Genomic DNA, 23,895 nt, shown 5'->3' with positions numbered 1-23,895 from the left:
ATGAAGAGCATGAATGAATGAGCATTTAGCAAGACCCTGCATATGGGCAAAGTACTCGAGAGTACCATCTCATGTCGCTAGGAACCTGGTCACCAAAGTGACACGGACTCCGATCTATCTTTACGCGCCAAAATTACCTCGATGTGACACGAATTGCAGCCGGTGGAAAAGAAAGTATGCGCATTAGCTAGCCCTAAATTTAGCCCTAAATTGACGCGTTTTATTCCGTGAGCAATGTACGTGCGCCTGCTGTGTCCTCCCTACACAATCAACACATTTCATTATTACTTTTGCTCGCTTGCGTATAATCTCCACCATGCGAACCCACAACTATAGGCGAAAAAAAAAGTAGCCAGCATCGGAAAAGACGCCACTTTTCCCAAGACACCTTAGAAAAAAATTACAAATAATTATTATGCAGATTCGACGCGCATTTTGGAATATGGGAAACAGGCAGTCAGTGAGATGCCGTAAGTGTGCCCATCTCATTCCTGCGTCTCTGGCGTAAAGGAAACTGGCGCGTGTGCTCTCGCTCACCCGTGCTACGCATTGTGACGACTTGCATTTCTGCATTTCTTCTTACTTATATTAAAGGTACCGCCCGCTCCATTGCCAAACCACGTTGTCGATAAATGCCATAGTATGGAAATCATCATCATTATCAACACCCGGCAATCGATTCAAACAGATAGTTGTCGTTGGCACGATACATGTACAAGTGCTAATGTGGCCTAAATGCATTCTTAAATGAATTGTGCCCTTAATGACGTACGTTGGTTACAAAGAGAATATTTCGGTATTGTTTTGGCACTGAGTAATTCTGTAGAACACAAGGCCAGCAGCCTGCGAGTGTAGTAGAGACGGCTTGCTCTGCGTATTCGGCAAGAAAGCAGCGCCCACCCATGCAGCAAGCCCCGGTCGCCGGCTCTTGCGTGTCGGGTTGTGCGTGTGTGTTGACCCGCACACACACACGCACGCACGCGTGCAATTGTGTGCAATATGGACTGTTGGTGGTATGTTCATTTATATGAGTAGCTTTTGAGAACTCTGTTTTCATGCCTATTGTCAAGTCACTGTCGCGAATTGCTTACCTCTGTTGATTTGATATGTTCTATTAAGTTTATTAAAATTCTCTTTGACCGCGGTCGCGAAAGCCTGGGAGGGTTCGCGAAAAACTTCGCTAGAAATTGATAAAAGCTCGGAGGATATACACGCTGTATTGTAAGGCATTAATCTTTAAATCTAAGCATACACCTGTCGAACGGTGGGACTGAGCAATAGCATTTACTGTGAAGCTGCCATTTAGGGTGGAATGCCTGTGATAGGCTAGTGATAAATAGCCTAGGGCGAGCACTCAAGTTCATGAAACATCCACGTGATAGACACTCAGCTGTTTTCGCAACAACAAATGTGAGCAGCTTCCTGAAACCGATAATAGGTGGCATATGCCTCCATCACGCAAGCGAATGATGCACTTGTTATTGTTATTTTTTTTTGTTTGAGACCTCAGCACCGTCCTAGTAATCTGTTTAAATCTGAAGACGAGGATGTGCCCTGACGAGCGCACAAACCGACATTTAAGAATTTTGGAGTGGTTGTCAAGTCACGTAATCGAAATTTCGCCTTCCTCATTCGGAAGTTGTCTGTAACAATGTCCAACATGAGATACGCGTCGTTACAGAAAACGAAAAACATCGACCGCAAGCATCATGAAGCAAGGTAGGAGCCGAATTCTCTATCGACCACTTTAGGCAATGTTATCACGCGTACATTGTTTTGCTGTTTTTCACCAGACTGTCCCTGCTATCGAGTTGCCGGTAATTGTGACACGCGTATGCTGTATTCAAAATTTCTTGAATGTTGTCGCCAATTATGCTGAAAATGTTTTGCCTAATCAGATAACGCATTCAACGCGTGTGCAATCTGATTAGCTCAGAATAATCGCAATTTGTTAATTTGCGAGTAATCTACGCCATCACCACTACGCTACAACGCGACATTACCAATTTTCGCGCACACTAAGCGAACGGAAGACGTTGTGACAGAAGGAGTGGCACTCCTTCAAGCGCTATTTTGCCATTGATCCAACAAAGCGCCGCGTTAGGTGTTGCGTCACGCTAAGGCATTAGTGACTGAAACTTCCATTGCAACTTTCAATAGCCCATGGCTAGTGACTGAATTCGTCTGTCACTCCCGTTTGTTAGCTCTTTTCCGGTAGCGCTCAATATTCCAATTGTTGAAACAAGAAACTAGCGACCAAAAAAATTTTGCACCAGCCTGCACCTCCATTTGATACCAATAAATTCTTAAATACTGTCATATATTTCAAATTCCTGTAATCTTGATTCTTACACGAACAGTCCAAGCAGGCTTACAATACGGAAAGCCGCTCGCCCCCTTTGCCACCTCCAAAAACCTTCGTTTGGTTTGGTGCCATTGGGTATGGTTCAATACACTACGGGGGATCGGATTCAAAAAGCCCTGCAGCGACAGCTTTGAACATCGACTTCTTGCGCTTCGCATGCAGCCAATAAGTCATCGGGATGCATCAGAATGGTGCTTTGCTCATCTGCTATATTATGCTTCTGTGGCGGTTGTCACTGTTGTCGTGAAGTGCCCTCTCGCGCACCTCCGCTGTGCTTGTGTGTATGCTGGTCGCCGTCACAGCAGGAAGCGCAGGCAAGCGCCGCCAATGGAAACTCTAGTCGTAATCCGCACGGGGGGCTGTACGCCACGCCCCTATAACTCACTTAGTAAAACCCTATCATAGCCCTAAAACAAGAAAGGGGCTGGCAGATGGAATGGCACACTGTGGTATAAACTTTTTTAAACAGGGTTGAAGTACCTCAGACAGGCTGGCCAACGTTTCGATAGGTGGACCTATCTTCGTCAAAGGCGGCCTCGTCATCCTCGGTGTGTTAGTTTTAAAGGGTTAGTGCAGTGACGTCACGTGCGGGTGTTGTCGCTGGCGGCTGGTTTTAAAGAGAGAGATTACAAGAGGGAACAGGCGCTGTCGTCCGACGTCTGTGAGCCTCATTCTCAAGACGAAGGGACAAGAGCGTGAGAGTGGGCACGCGGGGAGGAAAGAAAAGAAATAGAAGCAGAAAAAAGGGGAAAAAAGGAAAAAAAAAGCAGGGGGGAGCCAGGGCCGTACCAAGACACAATAAAGGGGGGGGGTGAAAGAAAAAGAAAGAGAAAAATGAAATCTTTAAGAAATACGGGGGCTTGGGAGCGTGTTGGGGATGCGAAAGGTTAGGAGGTATTCAGGGGGACTCGTTGGCGGCATGTTTTTGAGGCATTAGAACGGCCGGTCAAGCAATAGGTCGAGTAATTTTGAAATAGTTAAGGTGGCGACGGGGAGTCTGCGGTGCAATGTGTGGGGTGACTGAAAGGCAGCGGCATGGTCTTTCAAGGGGCACTGCCCCACGCGCCTAACGTAGGTGTCGTTACGGCGGCATCCAGAAGGCGATACTCTGGGTTGAGGCGCCGAAAAAGGCCTATTGACTTCGGAATGTGTTGTCGAGGGGGTTTCAAAAAAAAAAGGACTACAAAAGGGGCAGGGGGAAGGGGGGGCGAAATCGGTATAGCAAACAGGAGGGCGACGCGTGCAGAAGCGGGCGCGGGCAAGTGTACATGGAAGAAGGGGATCGTACACTTGGTATAGACGTAAAATCCTGAAAGAGTACATTAAATTGAGTAGTAGGCAGGAAATTTTTTTCCCTTTTCTTTCTCCCTCTCTCCCCCTCTCCCTTCTTTTCCTCCGAAATGAAAGAGTAGGTGAGGTTAAGAATTAAAGTTGGCTGGTGGCCTAATGTGTTTTGTGTATTGGTTGATGATATGAGAGTTTCAGATTTAAGTTACAGCTTTTAAAGATTCTAAGTTGCCGCGTGCCAAATTAATTCCTGTCGGGTGTAGGCAATTAAACTTGTGTATGAGGTATGATTCCGTGTACTTCCTTTCGCGAGGGGAACGGAAATTTGTTTGTAGTATATAGAGCCTTGCTTTGTCAAACATATGTCCATGTTCATTAAAGTGGCTGGCTACTGCTTTGGGTAAATTGTGTTTTGTGTCCGCGCGGTGACCATTGAGTCTTGTATTGATTTGTTGTCCGGTCTCACCTATGTATTGTTTGCTACAAGCGGCGCATTCTAGACAGTAGACTACATTGCTTGATGTGCAGGTGAAAGCCGAAGTTACCTTGTGTGTGTAATTCGACGCTGTACTTTTTACTGTAGTAGTGGATTGAATGTGTTTGCATGTAGAGCACCTGGGGCGACCACAGGGATTGGTTCCCAACTTCTTCTTTTTCTGTAGTTTGGCGTGCACAAGAACATCTTTAAAATTAGTGTTGCGTCTGTAGGCTACTCTGGGAGGGTCGGGAAAAATCTTCTTAAGTTTCTGGTTGCTGGTGAGAATCGGGTAGTATTTACTTAGGATGTTATTCACGTTTGGGAGTGCGTTTGAGAATTTAGTAGTAAGAAGAGGCGTTGTTGTTCTTGTGATCTTCGGGCGGGGCTTGAGGACCTCGGCTCGATCAAGTTTGGTTGCAGCGATGTAAGCTGTTTGAAGGTCACTGTTTGGGTGGTTCCTGTTTGATAGCGTTTCTTTAAGGTGATCGAGTCTATCTATGTAGTCTTGGTTTTCAACGCAAATGCGACGTAGTCGTGTGGCTTGGCCTTTAAAGATGCCTTGTTTGCAATGTCTGGGATGGTGGCTGGTATATTCTAGGTACTGTTGTTTGTCGAAAGGTTTCCTATACAGCGTTGTCTTTAGTTCACCATTGTCAATGTATATTGTTGTGTCCAGAAAGTTTATGCGCTCAGTTGAGGATTCTGATGTGAATTTTATTGTTGGGTGAACAGAATTTAGAAATGATACATATTTATCTAGACTGTCTTGGCCATGTCCCCAGATTATGAGTATGTCGTCTATGTATCGTAGGTATGTGTGGGGCTTGGTAGTGCAGCGCGATAGGAAATCTGTTTCTAGAATCCCCATAAATATGTTCGCGTAGGTTGGTGCAAAAGGCGTACCCATGCTTGTACCATGTATCTGTAGGTAGTAACTCTCTTCAAATTCGAAGTAGTTATGTGTGAGAACTAATTCAAGGAGAGACAGGTAAACTTCAGTAGAGTGTTGTGCACTGTGTTTAGACAGCGTTTGTTTTATCGAAGATAAACCATCAGGGATTGGAATGTTGGTGTACAGCGCCGTGACGTCTAGTGTTGCGAGAATTGTGTTGTGGGGTAGTGTGCCTTTAGTATTAATGTCTTCTATAATTCTCAGCAGGTGGGGCGTATCTTGTACAAATGACGGAAGTGTTTTCGGCAAGTTACCAAGGTAGTGGTTAAGGAATGTGGAGATGTTCTCTGTCGGGGTGTTGTTGTTTGATACTATCGGACGGCCTGGGATAATAGCACTGTATAGTTCAGCGGATGGAATTTTATGAATTTTCGGAAGGAGGTAAAAACGTCCGGCAGTTTTGTTGCTTGGTTTAAGAAATTTGTATTCTGATGGTGTTATCAATTCATCAGACAAAAGTGATTTCAGCCTGTTGGTAATTGTCACTGTATAGGACAATGTCGGATCGTTATCTAGTTTGCGGTAATGTTCTGGGTTGTTTAGTTGTCTGTAAGCCTCGTGCTTGTATTTTTCTATTGGCCAAATAACTATACTTCCACCCTTATCTGCTTCCTTAATAACAATGTCATTCCGGCAGCTCAGATTTGAAATGATATGACTCTCCGACGCAGTTATGTTTTTAGGTCGCTTAGATGTCTTGGATTGGCTTATAATTTCTTTAGTGATAGTTTTAAGGTATATGTCAAGTTCTATGGCTTGTTCTGGTTCGGGAGTCCAAGTGGATTGGGCTCTAAGTGGTGTCGTCCCGGTGTCTGGTGTGTCTGCAAAAAAGTGTCGGATACGCATTCGTCGGGAGAATTCTGAGAGGTCCTTGTGAAGCTCGAATTCATTTATTGTGTTGTTCGTGGGGCAAAAGTTTAAGCCCTTGCTGAGTACGGCTATTTCTTTTTGACTTAATGTTTTAGAAATGTCTATAACATTGGAGTGGTTTAGTTCTGTGGAAATTTCCTTACTGTCTGGTCCTTCTAAGCTCGAGGTCCCTCTTGTCTGGGTGTGGTGGCTGTTTGGCTGGAAGGTTGTTTTTTGATTAAAATTTGCTTTTTTCCTTTGTTTTTGAACCAATTTTCTAGATTGTTTTTCGCCGTAATGTTCTAAATCTCTCTTCTCATCTGGTGTCAGGGTTATGTTCCTAAGTCTGTGGTTAAAAGTAAAACCAGCCGCCAGCGACAACACCCGCACGTGACGTCACTGCACTAACCCTTTAAAACTAACACGCCGAGGATGACGAGGCCGCCTTTGACGAAGATAGGTCCACCTATCGAAACGTTGGCCAGCCTGTCTGAGGTACTTCAACCCTGTTTAAAAAAGCCTATCATAGCCCTGTATCTCAGTCAATAATACCTACGCAATTTGCCCCAATTGTCATCACCAAAATCCGAGTTAAATTTGCCGCTCAAGATAGACTTTCTCCGCATGCGTTTCAGGTTAGCGCTGTTGTGCCAATTTTATATTAATTTCATCGCTCCATCCAATTTTCTACCTCCTAAGGCAGCGGTTTGCTTCATCGGTATCACCTCTGTCGCTAACAGACCATTGGCCGTCGGTTCTACGCTTCGTATCCAACCCAAGAGCGTTCCTACATCCTGATACGATAGCTGCAGTATGACCGATGCCTGTTTGTGCGCTCTGGACAACTGCAAAACGCTGGTGGCCCGACGGGTTGGTCAACGCGGCGCACGAGGCGCCAGGCCAATCTTTTATGCACGCGACGCTGGGGCAGCGAGAGCGGCGGTGCGCCGTCGGCCTGGGTCACGACCCGGTTTCGACGGTGGCGGTCGTGGCTGCGAAGCGCTGCTCGCAGCTAGCTACGCTATAGGCATCCGTGCTGGGCGTGTTCGATTGGTCGCGCTGAATCACGTGCGGGGAACTCATCACGCAACATAGAGAGCTGCAGCTTTTACAACGTTCGAACACTTGAAAGCAGGAGTGTCGTTGCACAAGCGATCGAAAGCCCTATAGTTACTTAAAGAAAACAGAGTTTGCAGTGCAAAAAGGTTGAAATTGAGCTTGTTGGTACATTAAAACTAAACTGCGGGACAAATAAAGACAACACATGTGCGCAGCCTAACAAGTATTTGTTTGAAGGAACATGTACTGAAGTAAGATGCGTAAATAGTTAAAGATCAGTTCAGTGCGACGCCCAATTGCCTACGTAACAACCCTAGCACGCAGACAAGTCACTCGCTCGAACGGTCAAAGTCTTCAGATAACTGAGCATCAATTGAACTGAGCAATGGCGCGCATTCGCAAGAGGGGCCCCTACCATGAATCGCCCGCGCTTCAACAATTTCACACGCTCTGTGGTCCTCGTGTCGCCTGAGAATTGAGCATTCAATCAAGGGCTGGAGCACGGCCGCACAACGCTGCATGAATGGCTAGGCTGCTACTACGTCCTTTGTTGTGAGAGCCAGCACGTTCTCTGAGGCGATAGCTGAGGCACCATCCCGTGTGTCCTACGTATAGTTCCGGCCGCAGGACAGCGGGATTTCGTACGTGACACCAACCACACAGGTGACGAACTGCTGCGCGTGCCACCCGCCGCAAGCTTCGCGTCTCGGCTCGGTGCGGTTGACCTTCCTGCAGAACGCACCTAGCTTGTTCGGCACGTGACAAACAATGCGAGTTCCAGCTCTCCCGTCTAGTTCCTTCATGCAGTGGCCCACCGTATGTACATACGGGATGACCACGGGGACCCTCAGCTGGCTTGTAGTTCTCGATCCCGCGGCATCCTGTGCCCACAGCTCCATTAAAAGCGATGTCAGCGATGCCCACCAGAAACTGGCGCGGCTAACCCTCTTAAAATAAAAGCTGAAGTCATGTCTTTAATACTTTTCGACTTGCTGGTGGCAAGTCCTGTTGAGGGCCCTCTTCGGTGCTCCGGCGACAACACCGCGCTTCACAATCGTATGGAGTGAAAAGGACAAGAGCCCTTTTCGCGGGGCGAGGGAAGTAGCGCCAGTACACACAATGGTCACCGAAGAACAGATTTGGGTTCAGAAACCAGATCTCACTGTTAACTGCCCGTGTCTTCGTTAACTAGTACTCACCTAGCACTGTGCTGAATACACAAAAATTATTTTTAACTATCTCCGCATCTTCTTTCAATATGCATGTTCCTTCAAGCACTACTTGTTAGTCTGCGCCTATGTGTTGTTTTTCTTTGTGCCGTGACTTAGCGCTCTTCCAAATCTTTCCAAGGGTTCACATCTTCACATGATAGCTCAGGAATGCCTACACAGGCCATCGGAAGAAAGCACCGTGGGCAGTAAATGAAAGAAAAAATAAATAAGGGCTTTTCATGCATGACGTGCACTATGCAAAGTGTGGTGTACTGGGGTAAAAAGACATCATGAGAACTTCGCACAACAATGTACAACATTTTATGAACCTTCTCGCGCATATTTCTCGAGGTGTTCAATGTTTACCAGCCCAGCAGGTTCCCATGATTCCACGTGTGGGTGCGCACGCCAGAGAAGCAAACGGCTGACCACTTTTCTTCGTGCGAAGTGGTTTTTCGATCGGGAGCTCAATAAAGCAGATCGACTTCGTGAAGTGTAATCATGCAGTCGCACTAAGCCACTGAATCTTTGCGAAGGAAAAAGCACAAGCCCAGTCACGCTCATGTTTCAAAAGAAAAGAGAGAAAAAGAGGAAATAGTACCGGTCCCAACAGCCGCGCTTACGCAGATGCCGCACGTCATTTGTCCACTCAGAAGTGTTCACCGTTGCCCGGAATTAAGCGCGGTAAGTTTACAGCGAGGAATCTCTCTCCTCTTTCTCTCTCACACACCCACCTACATACACACCCACATACACGCACGCGCTTTTTTATGTCCTTGCATAGTGCATGAACTACCGTACTCCCCCAATTAACCTTTTAACATGATAGCGTTAAGGATCTCGTGCCGCAGAAAACCCGGTGTCGGCGTCGGTGGAGCTCTGCGTGAGCGAGAATTTCTGCACATATTTAGGTACATGTATATTCCACGCCTTGCTATATGAGATGTTATATATGCGGGTTATATTGCCGCATCATTTTATCACTGAAGTTGCTCATACCTTGTCTTACATTCTTTACAAACTTATTCCTAGGAATATTGAGAATGACAGCCCACAAACAAATTTCATGAAACAAAACACCGACAGTGGATGCCTTTTAGGTTAAATCTTTTCAGACTTAAATATTAAAAGTGCGAAACAATAACAGAAACCTGAATATGATGTGATTTCCTTAGGCGCGGCAGTGCGGCACAATTTCCGGGATCTGCCCACACAAGACGCGCTTGTACCAGAAAGCTCGCCTTCGTGCATAACGTTCGCCACCACCGTTTCCCCGTAAACATTACGCTTTCATAAGCTGCCATTGCCGGGGAGCGTGAGAAGCAGTCGGGGATCTTTGAATGCTATCGCATTCCACTCTTAATGTCGAAGCTTAAGCACCCTCCAAGCTTTCCTTGTTTAACCGGCGCTGCATCTTGTGCGACGCTAAAAGGTGGCACGCAAGGCTACACTACGCGACGTTTTCTCAGCGGACTTTCCCGCACTTTAAGAACGCCAAGTGGTGAAGCACAACGCAATAGCTAAACAAGGACAGACTTGCGATCGCTGTACTACTTTTCGTCAGCTAGCAGCACTTACCAGTAGCTGGAAATACTTTAGCGGAGATGATGATACTAGATATTTGATATGGTGAAATATGATGATATTTAGAGAGATGATATTCACTTCACTCCTGCTCATTTCTTTTTCGTTTTTCCTTTTTTCTATTTTTTTTTCATTTGTAGCCTTTATGGACATTTTTGGTTCGTTCTGTTGCGAATACCTCAACTAATATTTTAATTGTACGATTACGTATTGACCTTATATTATTTGCAGTTTGTACTACAGTTACAATGCATTATCTTACACTAAGTGACTGCTATATTGCTGTTTTACGCTGTACATTTGCACAAATGTTGTATATATTTTCTAACAGGAGGTCCCCTCTCAGCCATATGCTCTTGGACCTCCTTCTGTATACTTATGTAAGCATATATGCACTCATAAATAAATAAATGAATAAATAAATAAATAAATAAATAAATAAATAAATAAATAAATAAATAAATAAATAAATAAATAAATAAATACACTGAAATTGAAACTGAATGAACAAATGGTCACGTTAAGAGCATAACTTAGAGCAGCATTCATTTTCTTTGCAGGAAAAAAACAATTTAGGATTGATCTTATCCATATATGTTGACGACCTTGGACCTCGTATATTCATGTTATCAGTAGGGTTCCTGCCGAAGAAGCACGTACGACAGAACAGCGCGCACTCCCTACACTTTTAAGGAGTTTCGAGGAGTCGTGGAGCCTTGGAAAATAAAATACCTCGCGAGGTTGGCACTCAGCCTGGAATTTGAGAGGTACCTTGTTGGAGTCATCAACACAAGTGCAAGTATGCGTCTTTAATTTGACTCTCTAAGTTGAAAGGTAAGCAAGTTTGAATGGACCTGTGGCTCTATTGTGAACTTCCGCCGTCTGCAGCACACCTACAGTGTGGCCCGCCCTGACTTAGCTACACTGCTAACGATCGCTCACCAGACTTTCGAAGATGTTGCGGGCAAATACTGCGGAGGACCGCTCTCACCTGTTCGTAAAGCATTTTGCGAGATTTGTCATAATCAAACTCAAATGATTATACTAAAAAAAGTACGGGGGGGAGGGGTTGCAGTACGTAAAGTGAACCATTTTTTTAGCATGCTCGTGCAGACACTATAACGCCAAGAGTGTCAGCCTCTACCCCCTGGTCTCTCGTTCCCGGAAAAGCATTGTTCATGCACTTCTGTACAATATCATGCAGAACACGAATACGACTCTAGTTGCGCTTTTTACCGAAACGGCACTGTGCTAATATTCCAATAAAGAGATACGACTTAAACGTTGGGTGGCTTCCATTATAAAGCTGCGACGTTTGCCATAAAATCACTTATTCATATTTTCATAACTCACGTTAGTAAATTGTGGTTTTTCTTTTTTTACGAATTAATTTCTGACATCAGCTGCACTGAACGATGTTGCTCAAAAACTCACCTCGATCTGTGCCTTCGCTGTACTATCGTAATTACGAATTTTGTTAATTGCTATCGGAAATGCGCGCAACAGAAAACTTGCGTAGGCATTCGAAGCGGAGTGATTTCGTGAGCATGGCGTATGCAGTGCGCCTTGCCCTGCGGGTGTACATATATATATATATATATATATATATATATATATATATATATATATATATATATATATATATATATATATATATATATAATATTATTCTTATTATTATTAAGCTACTGCATATAATTCTGCACAGAGGGAACGAACGAATCATTACTCTCCGAATAGCTAGTGCTCTGAAATACCAGCTCTGAAGGTTGTGAACTCTACATTTTTCAAGAGCCTCATCTGCTTGACGCGTCATGCCAAGTGACTGCAGTGCAAGCAAACAGACGAAGCGTGAGAAGTCGGTGCGCAATTCCCCCAAGTGTGTTGCGCACTGCAAACGCTTAAAACGTACCACCGTCGACTGCAGTCGCTTGTTGTGCTTATCCGCTGGTGCGCACCCCCAGGACGGACAGGAATCCCCGATCGCGAGTTGTCCACACCGTCCGGTCGACGAGAGCGCTCTCCTGTCCCAGACCTAGATGTATTGAGCCGATTGACCGCATAGCACAGTGGCCCGTCGCGCTTTGTGTGCCGCGAAAGTCGTCTGCTGCGCCGCCGGCATCGACTGCCCTGTGCAGCTCCTGCCACCCGGTGGTGACTTCGGATAACTGCTCTGCGTCATACGGTCGCCTTGTGGGCTATTAAACATTGCAGTAGCAGAACAAAACGCGCGCGAGCCAACAGAAGACGACAGCGCTCTGTCTAGCGACAGAAATGACGGCAGAATATTAGCCCATGCCGTGTCGTCGATCTCGCGGTGACCCATCTCTCTCACTCGTCATCCGTGTAGCAGAACGACGAACGCTTCAGCGTGTGTACGCGCGTGTGCTGCAGACTTTGTGCGCCTGTCGCTCTGCGTATTGCAGTCCCCTCTCCGCCAAGAGCGCGGAGAGCTCGCAGGAGAGCAGATCGGAGATCGGCTGACGAGGGCGGATGCTGTCGAAAGCGTGACTGAAGGCTACCTCAAACCAGACAATGCCTTAAAAGCCCCAGCAGCTACGGAGAGTCAATTTACGAAAAGTCAAAGCGCAGATGGGTCCTAAAAGAAACGAGCAGCAGGCAGAGCGGCAGGAGGTTTCCTTGCTGATCGAGGCTAACTGCCCGACTCATGCTCCTTCCTAGACTTTTGTTTACTCCAAGACCAGTGCAAACTATTCCTTCTCACTCGTTTGGTCGCCGTGACAATAAACGAGTACATGTAAAGCATAACAAAGCGTCTATTTAACCATGCGCAAGGTGAGTGCAGCGATAACTCCTGTTGTTCGTAGGCTGTCTCTGGTCGTCGATATATGTTTTCGTCGGTACTCTTAATTGAAGCCGGTTTTTTTTTTCTCTAATGGAGTGATACAGAAACTTCGTTGCGTCTTGTTAAAAGTGCTAAAAGGAAGCAGTGAAAAGAAATTTCTAACCAGGGGCCTTCGTACTATGCCGAATCTCAAGCTTCTCGCGGAAGCTCGTATATTATCATCAAGAAAAGGTTTGTTCTCGGTAATTGGGTGTTAGGAATGGCCGGACGGGGTGGCAACGTGCCAGCTTTCAGCCCGCTGCACGTGTTCCTATCCAACCGGACGGGGCGCCCTTCAGACAACTGCGAATAAACCGGCAGCCACATGGCGCGGGGTCAGCACAGGAATGTGGTACTCGGCCGCGCCACCCGGGACAGAGAGTTCTACGAACTCCTCTGACGTCGGCTCCGGACCTTTGCACCTGTGTGTGTGTGCGACACGAGTATGTGAGCCCGCCTTCTCCAAAAGGGCGGGTCATCTACGGTGACGTCGAACGGTGACTGGACGAACGTTTTCGTCCACTGGGACTCAATGGGGGACCAAGGGCTTATAAGCAGCGATTGCCGGCTGCTAGGGCGTGCTCGTCGTTGCGAGCTGAGTGCTCATTGTCATGCTAGAAATGTACTCATGAGCTGCGTGCTCGTAAGCTGTTTGCTGTATGTTAGTCTTGCGGGCTCCATATGGGAGTCACGCTAGACTGTCGATGTATACCTTGTTCAAAATGTAAATCCTGCAAATAATTCCTGCTCTCCTAAGTCCCGACGAAGAGTCAAGTTCCTCCCTACAACCACGACCGCGCCAAATCTTAAATGAGTCACTCAACATTTAAAAAGAAATGTGCGCACTTGTGGTACTTTTGTTCCTGCACTGCATCCTTGGAAGTACGGCACAGTTCCCGCTTTTTACAGAACGAGACATAGTACCTACGTGCCAGCACGATATCGCTGGAGATGCGATGCCGCCGGCTAGGTATCGTACACTGGAGGACGATGAGCGCGTTTCGTCATTCGAGACGCACAGATGCCATGAATGGGTGCACACCGTAGTCATTCCTTCCGATATAGATGCTGATTGCTTCAATGGCAGCACAAAGCGACGAGGACGATTGACTATGCGATCGACGACAACTGAAATGACTAGTTTTAAATAATGGTTCGCTAAAACGCCTACCGAAATGTAAACATCAGGGTTCTTTCATTCATAGCTTAAGCAATGTCACCGAGACAAAGTGGACGAAGTATGGCTTCCAACAGCAGTTAAAACAGTGGCGGTCGTATAACACGATGTTAATGAAACGAGTCTTTAAAGTTAGTTTGTGACATAAGATTGTGACCTAATAACAAAGTCTTTTTAAAAGGAGGAGGGGCAATTTTACTGGTGATTTCATAACGTTTAGGCTATATGTAAGGTGCACAGCGATTCAAACGCGATACTCGGAGCGCACGGCTGCCGGCGCCTTCTGTGCCACCGGCAAGGACTGCAGGCACAGAGCCGACAGACTGTGCGGGTACGCTGTGAAGGCGAGGGAGCCGTACTGACGCACTGCATCTGGCTTCGCCCAGGGATGCGCTCAGCAGTGGCGCGAAAAGCGTTGGCTGCCGTACGCTTCGAGCATCGCGTTTCAGTCTCACTGCACGCATGGCGGAGTCTGAACCTGACGTTCCTCAATAGGAGTCCACTCTACGCAATTCTTCGAGCGCGATTGTGCTGCGACCTGTCTATATATAAACGTTCCGTACAGTAACTACAGTCGCCCCCTGCGCGTACCCAAAAGCACCGTCCTCCATTTGATCGGTGCGGCGATAAGCTGGATTATTTTTTTATTGTTTTTGATAGACAAGCGTGCTGGTAAGCTGCTTTTCTCGAGCTCCCGTGATACAGCGTGCGTCACACCTACGTGATATTACGCCAGGCGAGACGAAGCAAATTAATGCCTTCAGAGGCCTGTACGTTTATATATGCAAGTGGACATTTCGCGAGTGATCTTTTTGAACAACGACGGTGTTAAGAAGAATTGTTACAAACTGAATCATTTATGAATGATTCTAGGAAAATAGACTTCAAGTTTGCCTTGTAAATAATATCTATGTTCTTCGCAATAGCAAAACGTACCACTAAATAAATAACAGTTCCAGCTGTCTTAGAGCGAGCGCGCACCTTTAAAAAAATATTGGTTACATTTGATGTGCCGCATGCTGTTTCCTTCAAGTTGTCACACAATTTAATGTCCAAAGGAAGGAGACAACACATATGATTAACGCTTTCGTCGGGGTGATGCCACCCATAACGGCCGGCACTGGTCACCATTATGGGAATTAGTCGCCACTGGCTTATGTGCTCGGCTCTTGGCGGTGACGTCATGGATGCATAAGCTCTAGCGAGACGCATGAGAGTTCTTCGAGCTCGCTAAGACATTTGCTCGTAGCTTAAACTGTATTCACATATTGCATACAAGGGCGACCACGCGTTCTTTACGTCCATCACCAGGTCCTGAATTCATCTCGAAGCTTAAAAAATCTGTGACGACAACATAATTCAGCAAATGTGTGTGCTGTGCCAGTTTGTCTAGTGAAGAAACGTTTATCTTACTATACCAAGGAACATGTTTCAACATTATACAAGGAAATACATTAGTTGTACGAAGATACGGCGAAGTGTCTTGTTTACGAAGCTCATATTCATTCAACTAAAGGCTATGCGTTACGTCTCTGTCGTCCGCGCAATTCTGCCGCCGAACAATCAGTTTAGCAGACGTCGTACAGACGTCGTACACTGGGCTTAGATGACGGAGGGGGTCCCGAGCGAACGGCAACCCGCGTGCTCTCCGGAGGAGGCCGGAGCGGCGTGGCAGAGCGCGCTACTAGAAGCTCCACGTGCACCTGTCCTCGGGGTTCATGAACGAGCCGAGGGAGCAGTTGTAGGCGTCCGCGAAGCCCCGAAAGTTGCGCAGCGCGCCGTTGACCGCGTGCCACGCGGGCGGCTCGTCGCCGGCTTCGAGCAGGCGGCCGAGGAAGCGCTCGTCGTTGCTCTCGCAGTAGTTGAGCGCGTAGTAAACGAAGTACAGCTTCTCGGACGAGAAGCGCTCGAGGCCCCGCAGGTACACGTCGCCGTCCAGGGAGGCCAGGAAGGCCCTGAACGACGGCGCCGCAGCCAGGACGTGCGCGAGCAGGGACCAGCCGGCGCGTTCCGAGCGCAGCGACGCGTTCGTCGGGGCCGCCTCCCGAGACGCGCTGAACGAGAGAACAACGCGGTTCCGAGGGATTTAACTCTCTCTCAAAGACGCGCGGTTCTCTGCAGCCCCTGCAGCGATTTTAAACTCGTGCACGACTCACGCGACATCCGTTATCAGTGAATACGTAGTATGCACGTACCTCATTCAATGATACTCCGCGACTTCCGGTTTACGGCAGCGCCATCTTGGGGAAGCTACAGGCCTATAGGCGGGCCTGTTGATACGGTACCCCAAGATGGCGGAAGGTAGCGGAAGCAGCGGATGTGACGTCACGTGTATACTATGTATAGGGGTCGCTTATTTCGGGAGCCAGATTACGAACATATTCATGTGCGCGCGTACTTCTTATAAGCCTCGACTTCTCAGGTAGCCGTCTGTTAACAAAAAATTGCGGGCCTTCATATGATGAGAATATCTTGTCCGAGCTTGAGTTAATGCTGAAAGATAATTAGCTATTTTGTATTAGTTCGGCCCGTGCTGTATGTTCAACCCTGGAGGACTGTTACATAGCCAGCATCCCTGAAGCTGTCAGCACAGACTTTTTCCCCCTGGCACTCCTCGCATAGCTTTTGCTAATAAATATTGATTACTGAAAATTCTTATGCAGCGCATTGATTCGAACACAATATGAGATGATGTCTCGTAAGCAACAAAAAATGGTTTCACCTGTGCACTCGCTATGCAGTCCACACATACAGATGCCACTAATAAGAAGTTAATGACCTATTATTACATTGTAAAGCAAGAAAGAGTTATAATCAGCCCATATAAGGTATATGATAATAGCGATCACATTTCTGGATTTTTTCATCAGTGTTATCGTATGCATTGTGCAAGTTGAAACATACAACTTGAATATTTCTGACGCGCTCCGAACTCTGTCATTGCAAGGTAAGCTACCATCTGCAGCGCAACTTTCTGCGACAATTCATGCCAGGAATTTTGTAAGGTGTAAAAAACCGAAACGGCTATTAAGAAATCATGTAAGACCTGAAAGAATGTGGGAGTGCGAGAATGCGACTTTTACAAGCCCAAATACTAAAAAGCCGCCCATGATATGCAGATTTCTGAATTACCTCACTTACTGAATTCCAAACTCGGAAAGTAAGGTTAAGCTAGTAAACGCTACAGATTAGTTTGTTGCCTTCTAGGTAACGTAATGCTACAATTCGCATTACAAAGGAAAACGGTACATTACCACTCTGCTTTGTCCAAAAATTTCATTTAGTCTAAAGAAACGTACTCGTTTCTAAAAGCTAACGCGAAAGAAAAATGCCTTTGTTTAGAGCAATGAGTGCTTTCCATCTACCGAGTCGTTCGTAAAAGTATTTTGCATTAAATAAACACGAGTAGAGAATGTTACGTACACCCCTGCGCTAAACTGACTCCAGACGCAGGAGCGGGCGTCGTCGAGTAGAACCCAGGACTTCTGGTGGCCAGTGTGGTAGAGGAAGTCCAGCGCCTTCAAGTGAAATCAGATGTTTCTATACCTTTAATATAATGACTTTGACTTTATTGAAATTTAGACAATATACAGTTGTCCGGGTGAAGAGGGCTAAAGGTGACACACGTGGTCACCTGACTAGGTCCTAGACACCCTGAATTCACGCAGGCACAGTTTCGACATGGTAAGTTGCGAAGTACAATTTTTTTTTTACGGGAAGTTTATAACAATTCACATACAGCAATATACATACACTGTACATTCAAATCAATCTAATTAATTATGTATAATACCTACAAAAAAATAAAATAAACATTCCCAAGTACTACTGCTGCCCGGTGCAACCTGATAACGAACATCTTAAGGCTGAACAAAAGTTATGCTAAAATAGGCTTCATTGGCAGCGAACGCGAGAGAATGAATAAATTTTCTGACGATCATAAATGGAGCATCGAAGACAATAACCGGGCTCAGAGCTCGCTTTAACAGGTGTCGCTGCTCATCTGTTCGACACCATGCTTCCACATGGGATCCGCATAGCATCCGCAGAAGCGCATTGCTTCCTAGTTCCTTTCAGCACGCCCACGCATGCTCCCAGACGCCGTGCGACGGGGTACCGCATGCGACCATCTTCAGCGTGCAGCACGCAGTGCGCGCAACGCACGCTCAGTCGCGGAACAGTGTATCCCTTTATCGCAAGCAGGCTGCGAATGCCTTGTTGGCACAAAAAGTGTCAGTATTGGCACTGAGGGGCTGTCTCTTGTTGCGTCCGGTGAGGCGCCTTTTATCGCGATGGCAATTATACGGACACTCCAGGCGCATTTCTGTCGTCGCCTTCGCCGTGAGGTTCCGTATGAGTGAAAGCTTGTGAGGGTGAGCCGGCGAACGCGGTTCCGTCTCGCGTGCGCGAGCGAGGACTGCGGTCAGAACGCGTGCGCGCCCTCGCCTGTCGCGCGCAAGGCAGCGGGGGATGAGCGAGGCAGGAGGGGCGTTCTTCTCCGGCGGCTGCCAGGGTGCATCTAGTACACCCTATAGTCGGATACAAATTTTGAAAAAAGGGGACGTTTACTCCTCCAAGGCGGAGGAACACGAGCACCCACCAATGGGCGCGCACTCCGGACTAACGTCATCAGCCGGACGGCCGGTGACTCCGCGACGGAGAGGATGGCCGCCCGCGCTTCAAACTGGGCGAGGTCGCGTCAGCTGTGCGCTTCAGCCCCTTGTCAGAGAGAATTCCAGAACTGTTTGTGATGGTCTATCATGCCGCAAATATTACTGCGGCTTACGATGCGGCATTTGTGCCGCGTGCGTTTATTCTGAGCCGTGATCCGGCGAAGGAACATTGCAGCGAGCATCGCTGGCGCGGCGCTACGCTTTGCCTGAAAACAGGATCCCGCGGCGACCGCTACGAACACACGTGTTTGTTCCATGTTGTTTTATCTCGCTCCCGAGTGAAGTTATAACGAGAAATTTTTCCAAAGAGTGGTGCCTACTGTTAGCGGCGGGTGGGTTCGTGTACTGTGTCGCTGCGTTTTTCGTCGGACGGGGTGAAGTGATGGAGCAAAACCATTCTCGGGAGAAATAAGAAAAGTGTGCGCGCATGAAACAAACCTACAAGTGTCTCAACGGAAAATATTTGCAGAAGAAGCCTTCAACGCAAAGATTTGTCGTCGTCAGCTTAGCGTGAACGATCATTGTCAGCAGTGAGATAGCCGAGCCTCTAGCGACGGTGTTCGAGCGTTGTGTAACACCGTCGATTGATTGCTGTCCACCAGTGCTCACTGCACGCGCAAGCTGTAGAGTGCATGCTGTGAAATATTGAAAACACAAAACCAAGAAATATAAATTCTATGTTATGTAAAACCAAGAGTATTTATTTAAAACGATGAATAAAGCATTTTTGTACCTTCCTTCCTCGACCGTATTCTCGCCCCATGGTTGCGATAAATGCATTGTTTTATGTGAGTACTTTTTCAATAGCAACTGATTCATTTTAAGCTTGAAAAACGAGTAGTGGATACGCCGTGTACATGTGAACAAGCGCAAAAGCCTTGCAGAGCTTCTCCGTCTGCTTTTGTGACTTGCGATGAAGCTAAAGAGCAGACGACGGGCAGCGTTGTAGGAGGCACGGGGTTATTTTTCTGTCGCTATCCGGCATGTGCTGTAGCACATGAGAGCTCTCTAAACCAGTCATCAAAATGCAAAAGTATTTATTTATACTGAGAATTACGCGTTTCAGGAGCACGATTTTTCGAGCGGGACTATTTTAGTCGCGGAGGCAATCGGCTGTAGCGCTTCGGTCATCTGGGCGGGGCCTCCCCTTTTTCTAAAGTTGTATCCGACTGTGGGTGCTTCCATGTCCTTCTTGCTCGCCGCTCCGTACAGAGGCGAGACAACCGCGGCGTCTGCCACGGCGTTGGCCACGCGAATCGCGGACGCCGCAATAGACGCCACTGGTGGACGCCGCAGGGTCGCGTTGTCGGCGCTCGTGTCTTGAAAGCGATCTGCCATGTGGCCAAAGTGCGCGCCCGGTAGCTTCGTATGCGATGTGCTTCCGACGTTTCGTTCGCGTTAAAGCGAGATATGCATGAAGGTCAATTCGCTTGCTGCTGCCGCGATTACTCCAGAATTTCGACAGCCAGTTTCCACACTCATCGACCGAGATGTGTTCATGTGTACCTGTGCGCGCGTGACACCGTGCGGCTAATTTAGTTAAAACACGTTGGCGGGCTAGTTGGTTTTGATCCGTGATAGAATGTGTAAGCGCGATTGAACAAGGATGTAGAAAGAAGCAGGCACACAACGACAGCGCTGTCTCTGTGTGTCTGTTTCTTTCGACGTCCTCGCTGAGTCACGCTTACACATTCTATCATTGTTAATTTAGTTAGTAAGCGAATGTTTACAAGTTTATACGGCCGATAAATCTACTATGATTACTTCTTACGGCTATCTACTAATTTGTTATCGCAAACAGTGCTTCGCCTTTCGGACGGAACTGCGAGATTCTTTAATTGCCATGTGATGTTGATTGCCACGAACGCCGTCATCCACTCATGGCTCTTATACACATAAACAAATAGGACGGTTACATATCGTTGAGAAACAAGCCGGCCATATCGAGAAAATACCAACCTTGGCGAACACGAACCGGTAGACGCTGGTCGCGACGCGGGGTCCCAGCCGCGCCATCTGGAGCGGAACTAGCGAGGGCTCGTCGGCGCGGAAGAAGTCGAACACCCCTGGAGGCACGTCGACTCGGTCCTCACCGACCGTGGCCGAAGTCCTCAGCAGGCCGCCAGTCCAAGGTGCGTCGAAGAATATGCCTGTCAAGTAGCGCTGGTACTGGTTGGCGTTCTTTAGCTTGATAAGCAGCGAAAACTGCTGGTGGACCGGCGCTCGCCCCACCTGCAAAGAGCGGCTGTTTGCGTATGCGATATATACGTTCATGGACGCGCACACGATGCGTGCCCCGTTCTTAGCAGCCGCGACAAACTCCACACCATACGCCTATTTATGCGACAATTACACTTACACATAGCAAATGTTTGGCAGTTACATCTGTGCAGAAAAGATACTAGTTCTGAGCGATTCAAACTCGATAAGCAGCCCGCGTGGTAGCCGGCGATTTTCGCCCCACCGCAACTGGGTGATCGCTGGGGGCCAAATGCAGTCAAAATGCGTCACAATTAAAGGCCCTCGCTTTCGTGGTATACCGCAACGCATTACCACTAGTGCCCAACGGTGGCGCAAAAGGCGGTGGCCGTGTTGCGGGCCGATTATTACGTTTATATCGCTGAGCACTGTACTTTTATGTCCATCCTTTATTATGTTTCAGCACCCCGCAATCTCATGTCGACGCGTATTTGCTTTGTCATTTTCTCACCAGCGTTGTTTAGTATGAGGGGGACCTCTGATGCCATTTCATTCGGCGGGGCACGACGACTAGTGGTCACGCGACGCGCTTCGTCCCGTCAGCTGCCGTACGAGACTGAACGCGCTCGAAGCGAAGAAATAGAAACTGAATGTAGCAGTTGTTTTTTAAAGGCATCGCAGAGCCCTTTAAGGTGCAACCTTGGAAGTGTAGGATACAAATGGCCGCGTACCTTCGAGTAGAAGTAGTCGACGTATTTGGCCCGCAACAGCGCAGTGTGCGCCCAGTCTGGCATGAGGGCGGTCCATTTGGCCGAACGCAGGATGCGGCTCACGTGGTTGAGGAACGGCTTCGGGAACAGTGCGGCCATCTCCTCGTGGACGGCCTTCCTCAGCGCATCCACGAGCGAGGCGGCCCGCAGGCGTCTCAGGCGGCGGCCAATGCCGTCGCGCGCCGCGTACAGCGATAAGGCGGGCTCGAATTTTTCGAAAAAGCGCACGCAGTAGTGCTCCCTGCTCAGTGGCGGATGCCACTCCGGGAACCTCGCATCGAAGAATAAAACGGAACATATTCATCCAGAGAATTATTGATCAGGCACATGCTGCTACAGCAGTAACAGAAAAATATGCAGACATGCGCGGTGGAGTTGCAAAGCGCGTCGGAGAAGCGAGAGCACAAAACAAGCGACACCGTTCGCACTTGCGAATGCGATAACTGCGCTTTTGACAACGATTACACAACATCCAGTATTAAAGCCCGGAGTGGCGCGCTCTGTTTTACGCTTGCGCCGTCTAACTACAGGGGCCGGTATACAGTGCACGCGTACACTGCGGTGCGTGCGCGTACGCTGCCGAAGGGAACCGGGGTCGCTGTTTGTTCTCGTGTTGCTAAACTTGAGATTATTCACTGGCACAACGCCAGGCAGGTAAGCCACCAGGCAAATGACTGGTTATAGTCTCGTGTGCCCTTGCAAGCACCTACGAGATCTTGCATGCAACATTGATTGGCGCAGTGTGATTCAAGAGAAACACCCGAACATCTAATTTAAATTGTTCGTGGATATTTTCGCCGTGATACATAATGGGGCATTTCCCGAGCGACCATTCATTTCTCAAAGACTGTATGAAATAATCGTAAAGAAAAACCGCTTACTTGTGCAATTCAGACAGACAAAATAGCCTAATTTATTCCTTGAATATAAAGAAAAAGATAAAATGGGAGCCATAATTAATTAAGCACGAGAGGAATATTATCTAAACAAGTTCGATGCATGCCATTACTCTGAGAAAACTTGGTCTACGATAAACCAATTAACTGGCGATAGGAATCGCTCGCATTGACACACCTTTCACCCATGAAGGAAAAATTTTAGACGGTGTCAGTTTAGCTAATCGAATGAATGCACACTTCTTAACGGCAGGTACACCAAGCGAATCTTATGACCACTCCTTAGATTCCGTGACTTTTATGAGCGGAATGCATTCTAAATCTTTATTTTTATTGCCGTGCAGTCAAAATGAAATATTTAACACTATACATTCTCTTAAACTGAAGTGTGCCCCTGGCGTAGACAACATAATGACAAGGCCAGTTAAGAAAATGGCCGATATTGTCGCCTGTCTCCTGGCGCATATTTGTAACGTCATGCTGACCTCTGGTTGTATGCCTGATGACACGGAATTAGCCCGAGGATGGTAACAAGCTACAAGGGTGGTAACAATCCACAAGAGTCGTAACAGAGATGACCTAATAACTTAAGGCCTACCTCAGTGCCGTCAGTTTTCGCAAAAGGTTGCTGAACATGTAATTAGCAATCGTCTATATAGTTACATTTCCGATAACATTGCTGTAGAACAACAATTTGGATTTAGAAAAGTAAGAGTTCAGGATCCGCCTTACTAGGTATAAAGGAAAATAAGAATACTTGACAACTTTGCGTGCACATTAATAACGGTAGAGATATCCTTAGACCTGCGTAAAGCGTATGATTCGGTAGCACACGACATACTTGTGGCGTGCAAAATCAACGATGCCCACGAGCCACAGTTAACAGGAGCGCATGTTTACTGGGCAGAAGGCTGACCGGCCGGCCCCCTCGCGCCGGCCGCTTCGCTTCCTGCGGGCCGCCCTCCTCCTGATCTTCCTCGACGCTGCTACGTGATGAAAAGCTGAGTCATTACGGTACAAGAGGATTAGCGTTAGGCTTACTCGTAACTATCGAACAGTCGCCAACAATTCACAACTGTAAATCGTATCAAGTTGAACACGGGAATAATATGAACAGTTGTACCTCAAGGGTCTATATTAGATAGACCCCGTCCTATTTCTACTATTCATCAACGGCGTGGTTAATATGCGAGGTACTAAAGATATCGTGATTTATGCTGACGACGCGAATGTAATTGTTGCTGGACAAGACTGTCCAAAATTACAATATATCGCAAATGCATGGTTATGTGAACTTGCAATATGGCTAAAAGCAAGTCACTTGCAAAAAATGTTAACAAAACATGTACGTAGTGTTCAGACCAAAGAATAAAATCATTCACAATGATTTCTACTTCAAACTACCTTGCGCGTGAATCAAAAATTAAAGTTCTTGGTGTTATATTTCAAGAGAATATTTTGTGGCCAGAACTCAAAGTATTTATCCACTAAAGTAGCTCGTTGAATACGCATAATTAATCATTTCATTATGCATTACCCGTTCGAGTAAA

At 47.2% G+C, this 23,895-nt stretch overlaps 1 protein-coding gene across 5 annotated transcripts in view; it reads right to left on the bottom strand.

Annotated features, from left to right (window-relative positions):
• Positions 1 to 23,895, bottom strand: part of LOC135916337 (uncharacterized) — a 415,240-nt gene that overhangs the window by 20,818 nt on the left and 370,527 nt on the right. For all 5 annotated transcript variants that reach the window (XM_065449670.1, XM_065449671.2, XM_065449669.1 and 2 more), the window contains 3 exons: positions 21,411 to 21,720; positions 20,440 to 20,712; positions 17,231 to 17,325 (listed from right to left, as the gene is read on the bottom strand). In XM_065449670.1, coding sequence (XP_065305742.1) covers positions 17,231 to 17,325; positions 20,440 to 20,712; positions 21,411 to 21,720 — 678 coding nt within the window. The remainder of the gene's footprint in view (positions 1 to 17,230; positions 17,326 to 20,439; positions 20,713 to 21,410; positions 21,721 to 23,895) is intronic.

This window comes from Dermacentor albipictus, chromosome 5, assembly GCF_038994185.2.
Source record: "Dermacentor albipictus isolate Rhodes 1998 colony chromosome 5, USDA_Dalb.pri_finalv2, whole genome shotgun sequence".
NCBI classification, from domain to species: Eukaryota; Metazoa; Arthropoda; class Arachnida; order Ixodida; family Ixodidae; genus Dermacentor; species Dermacentor albipictus.
The sequence above is the reverse complement of the archived record's forward strand: the minus strand, read 5'-3'. Positions and strand labels throughout refer to the sequence as shown.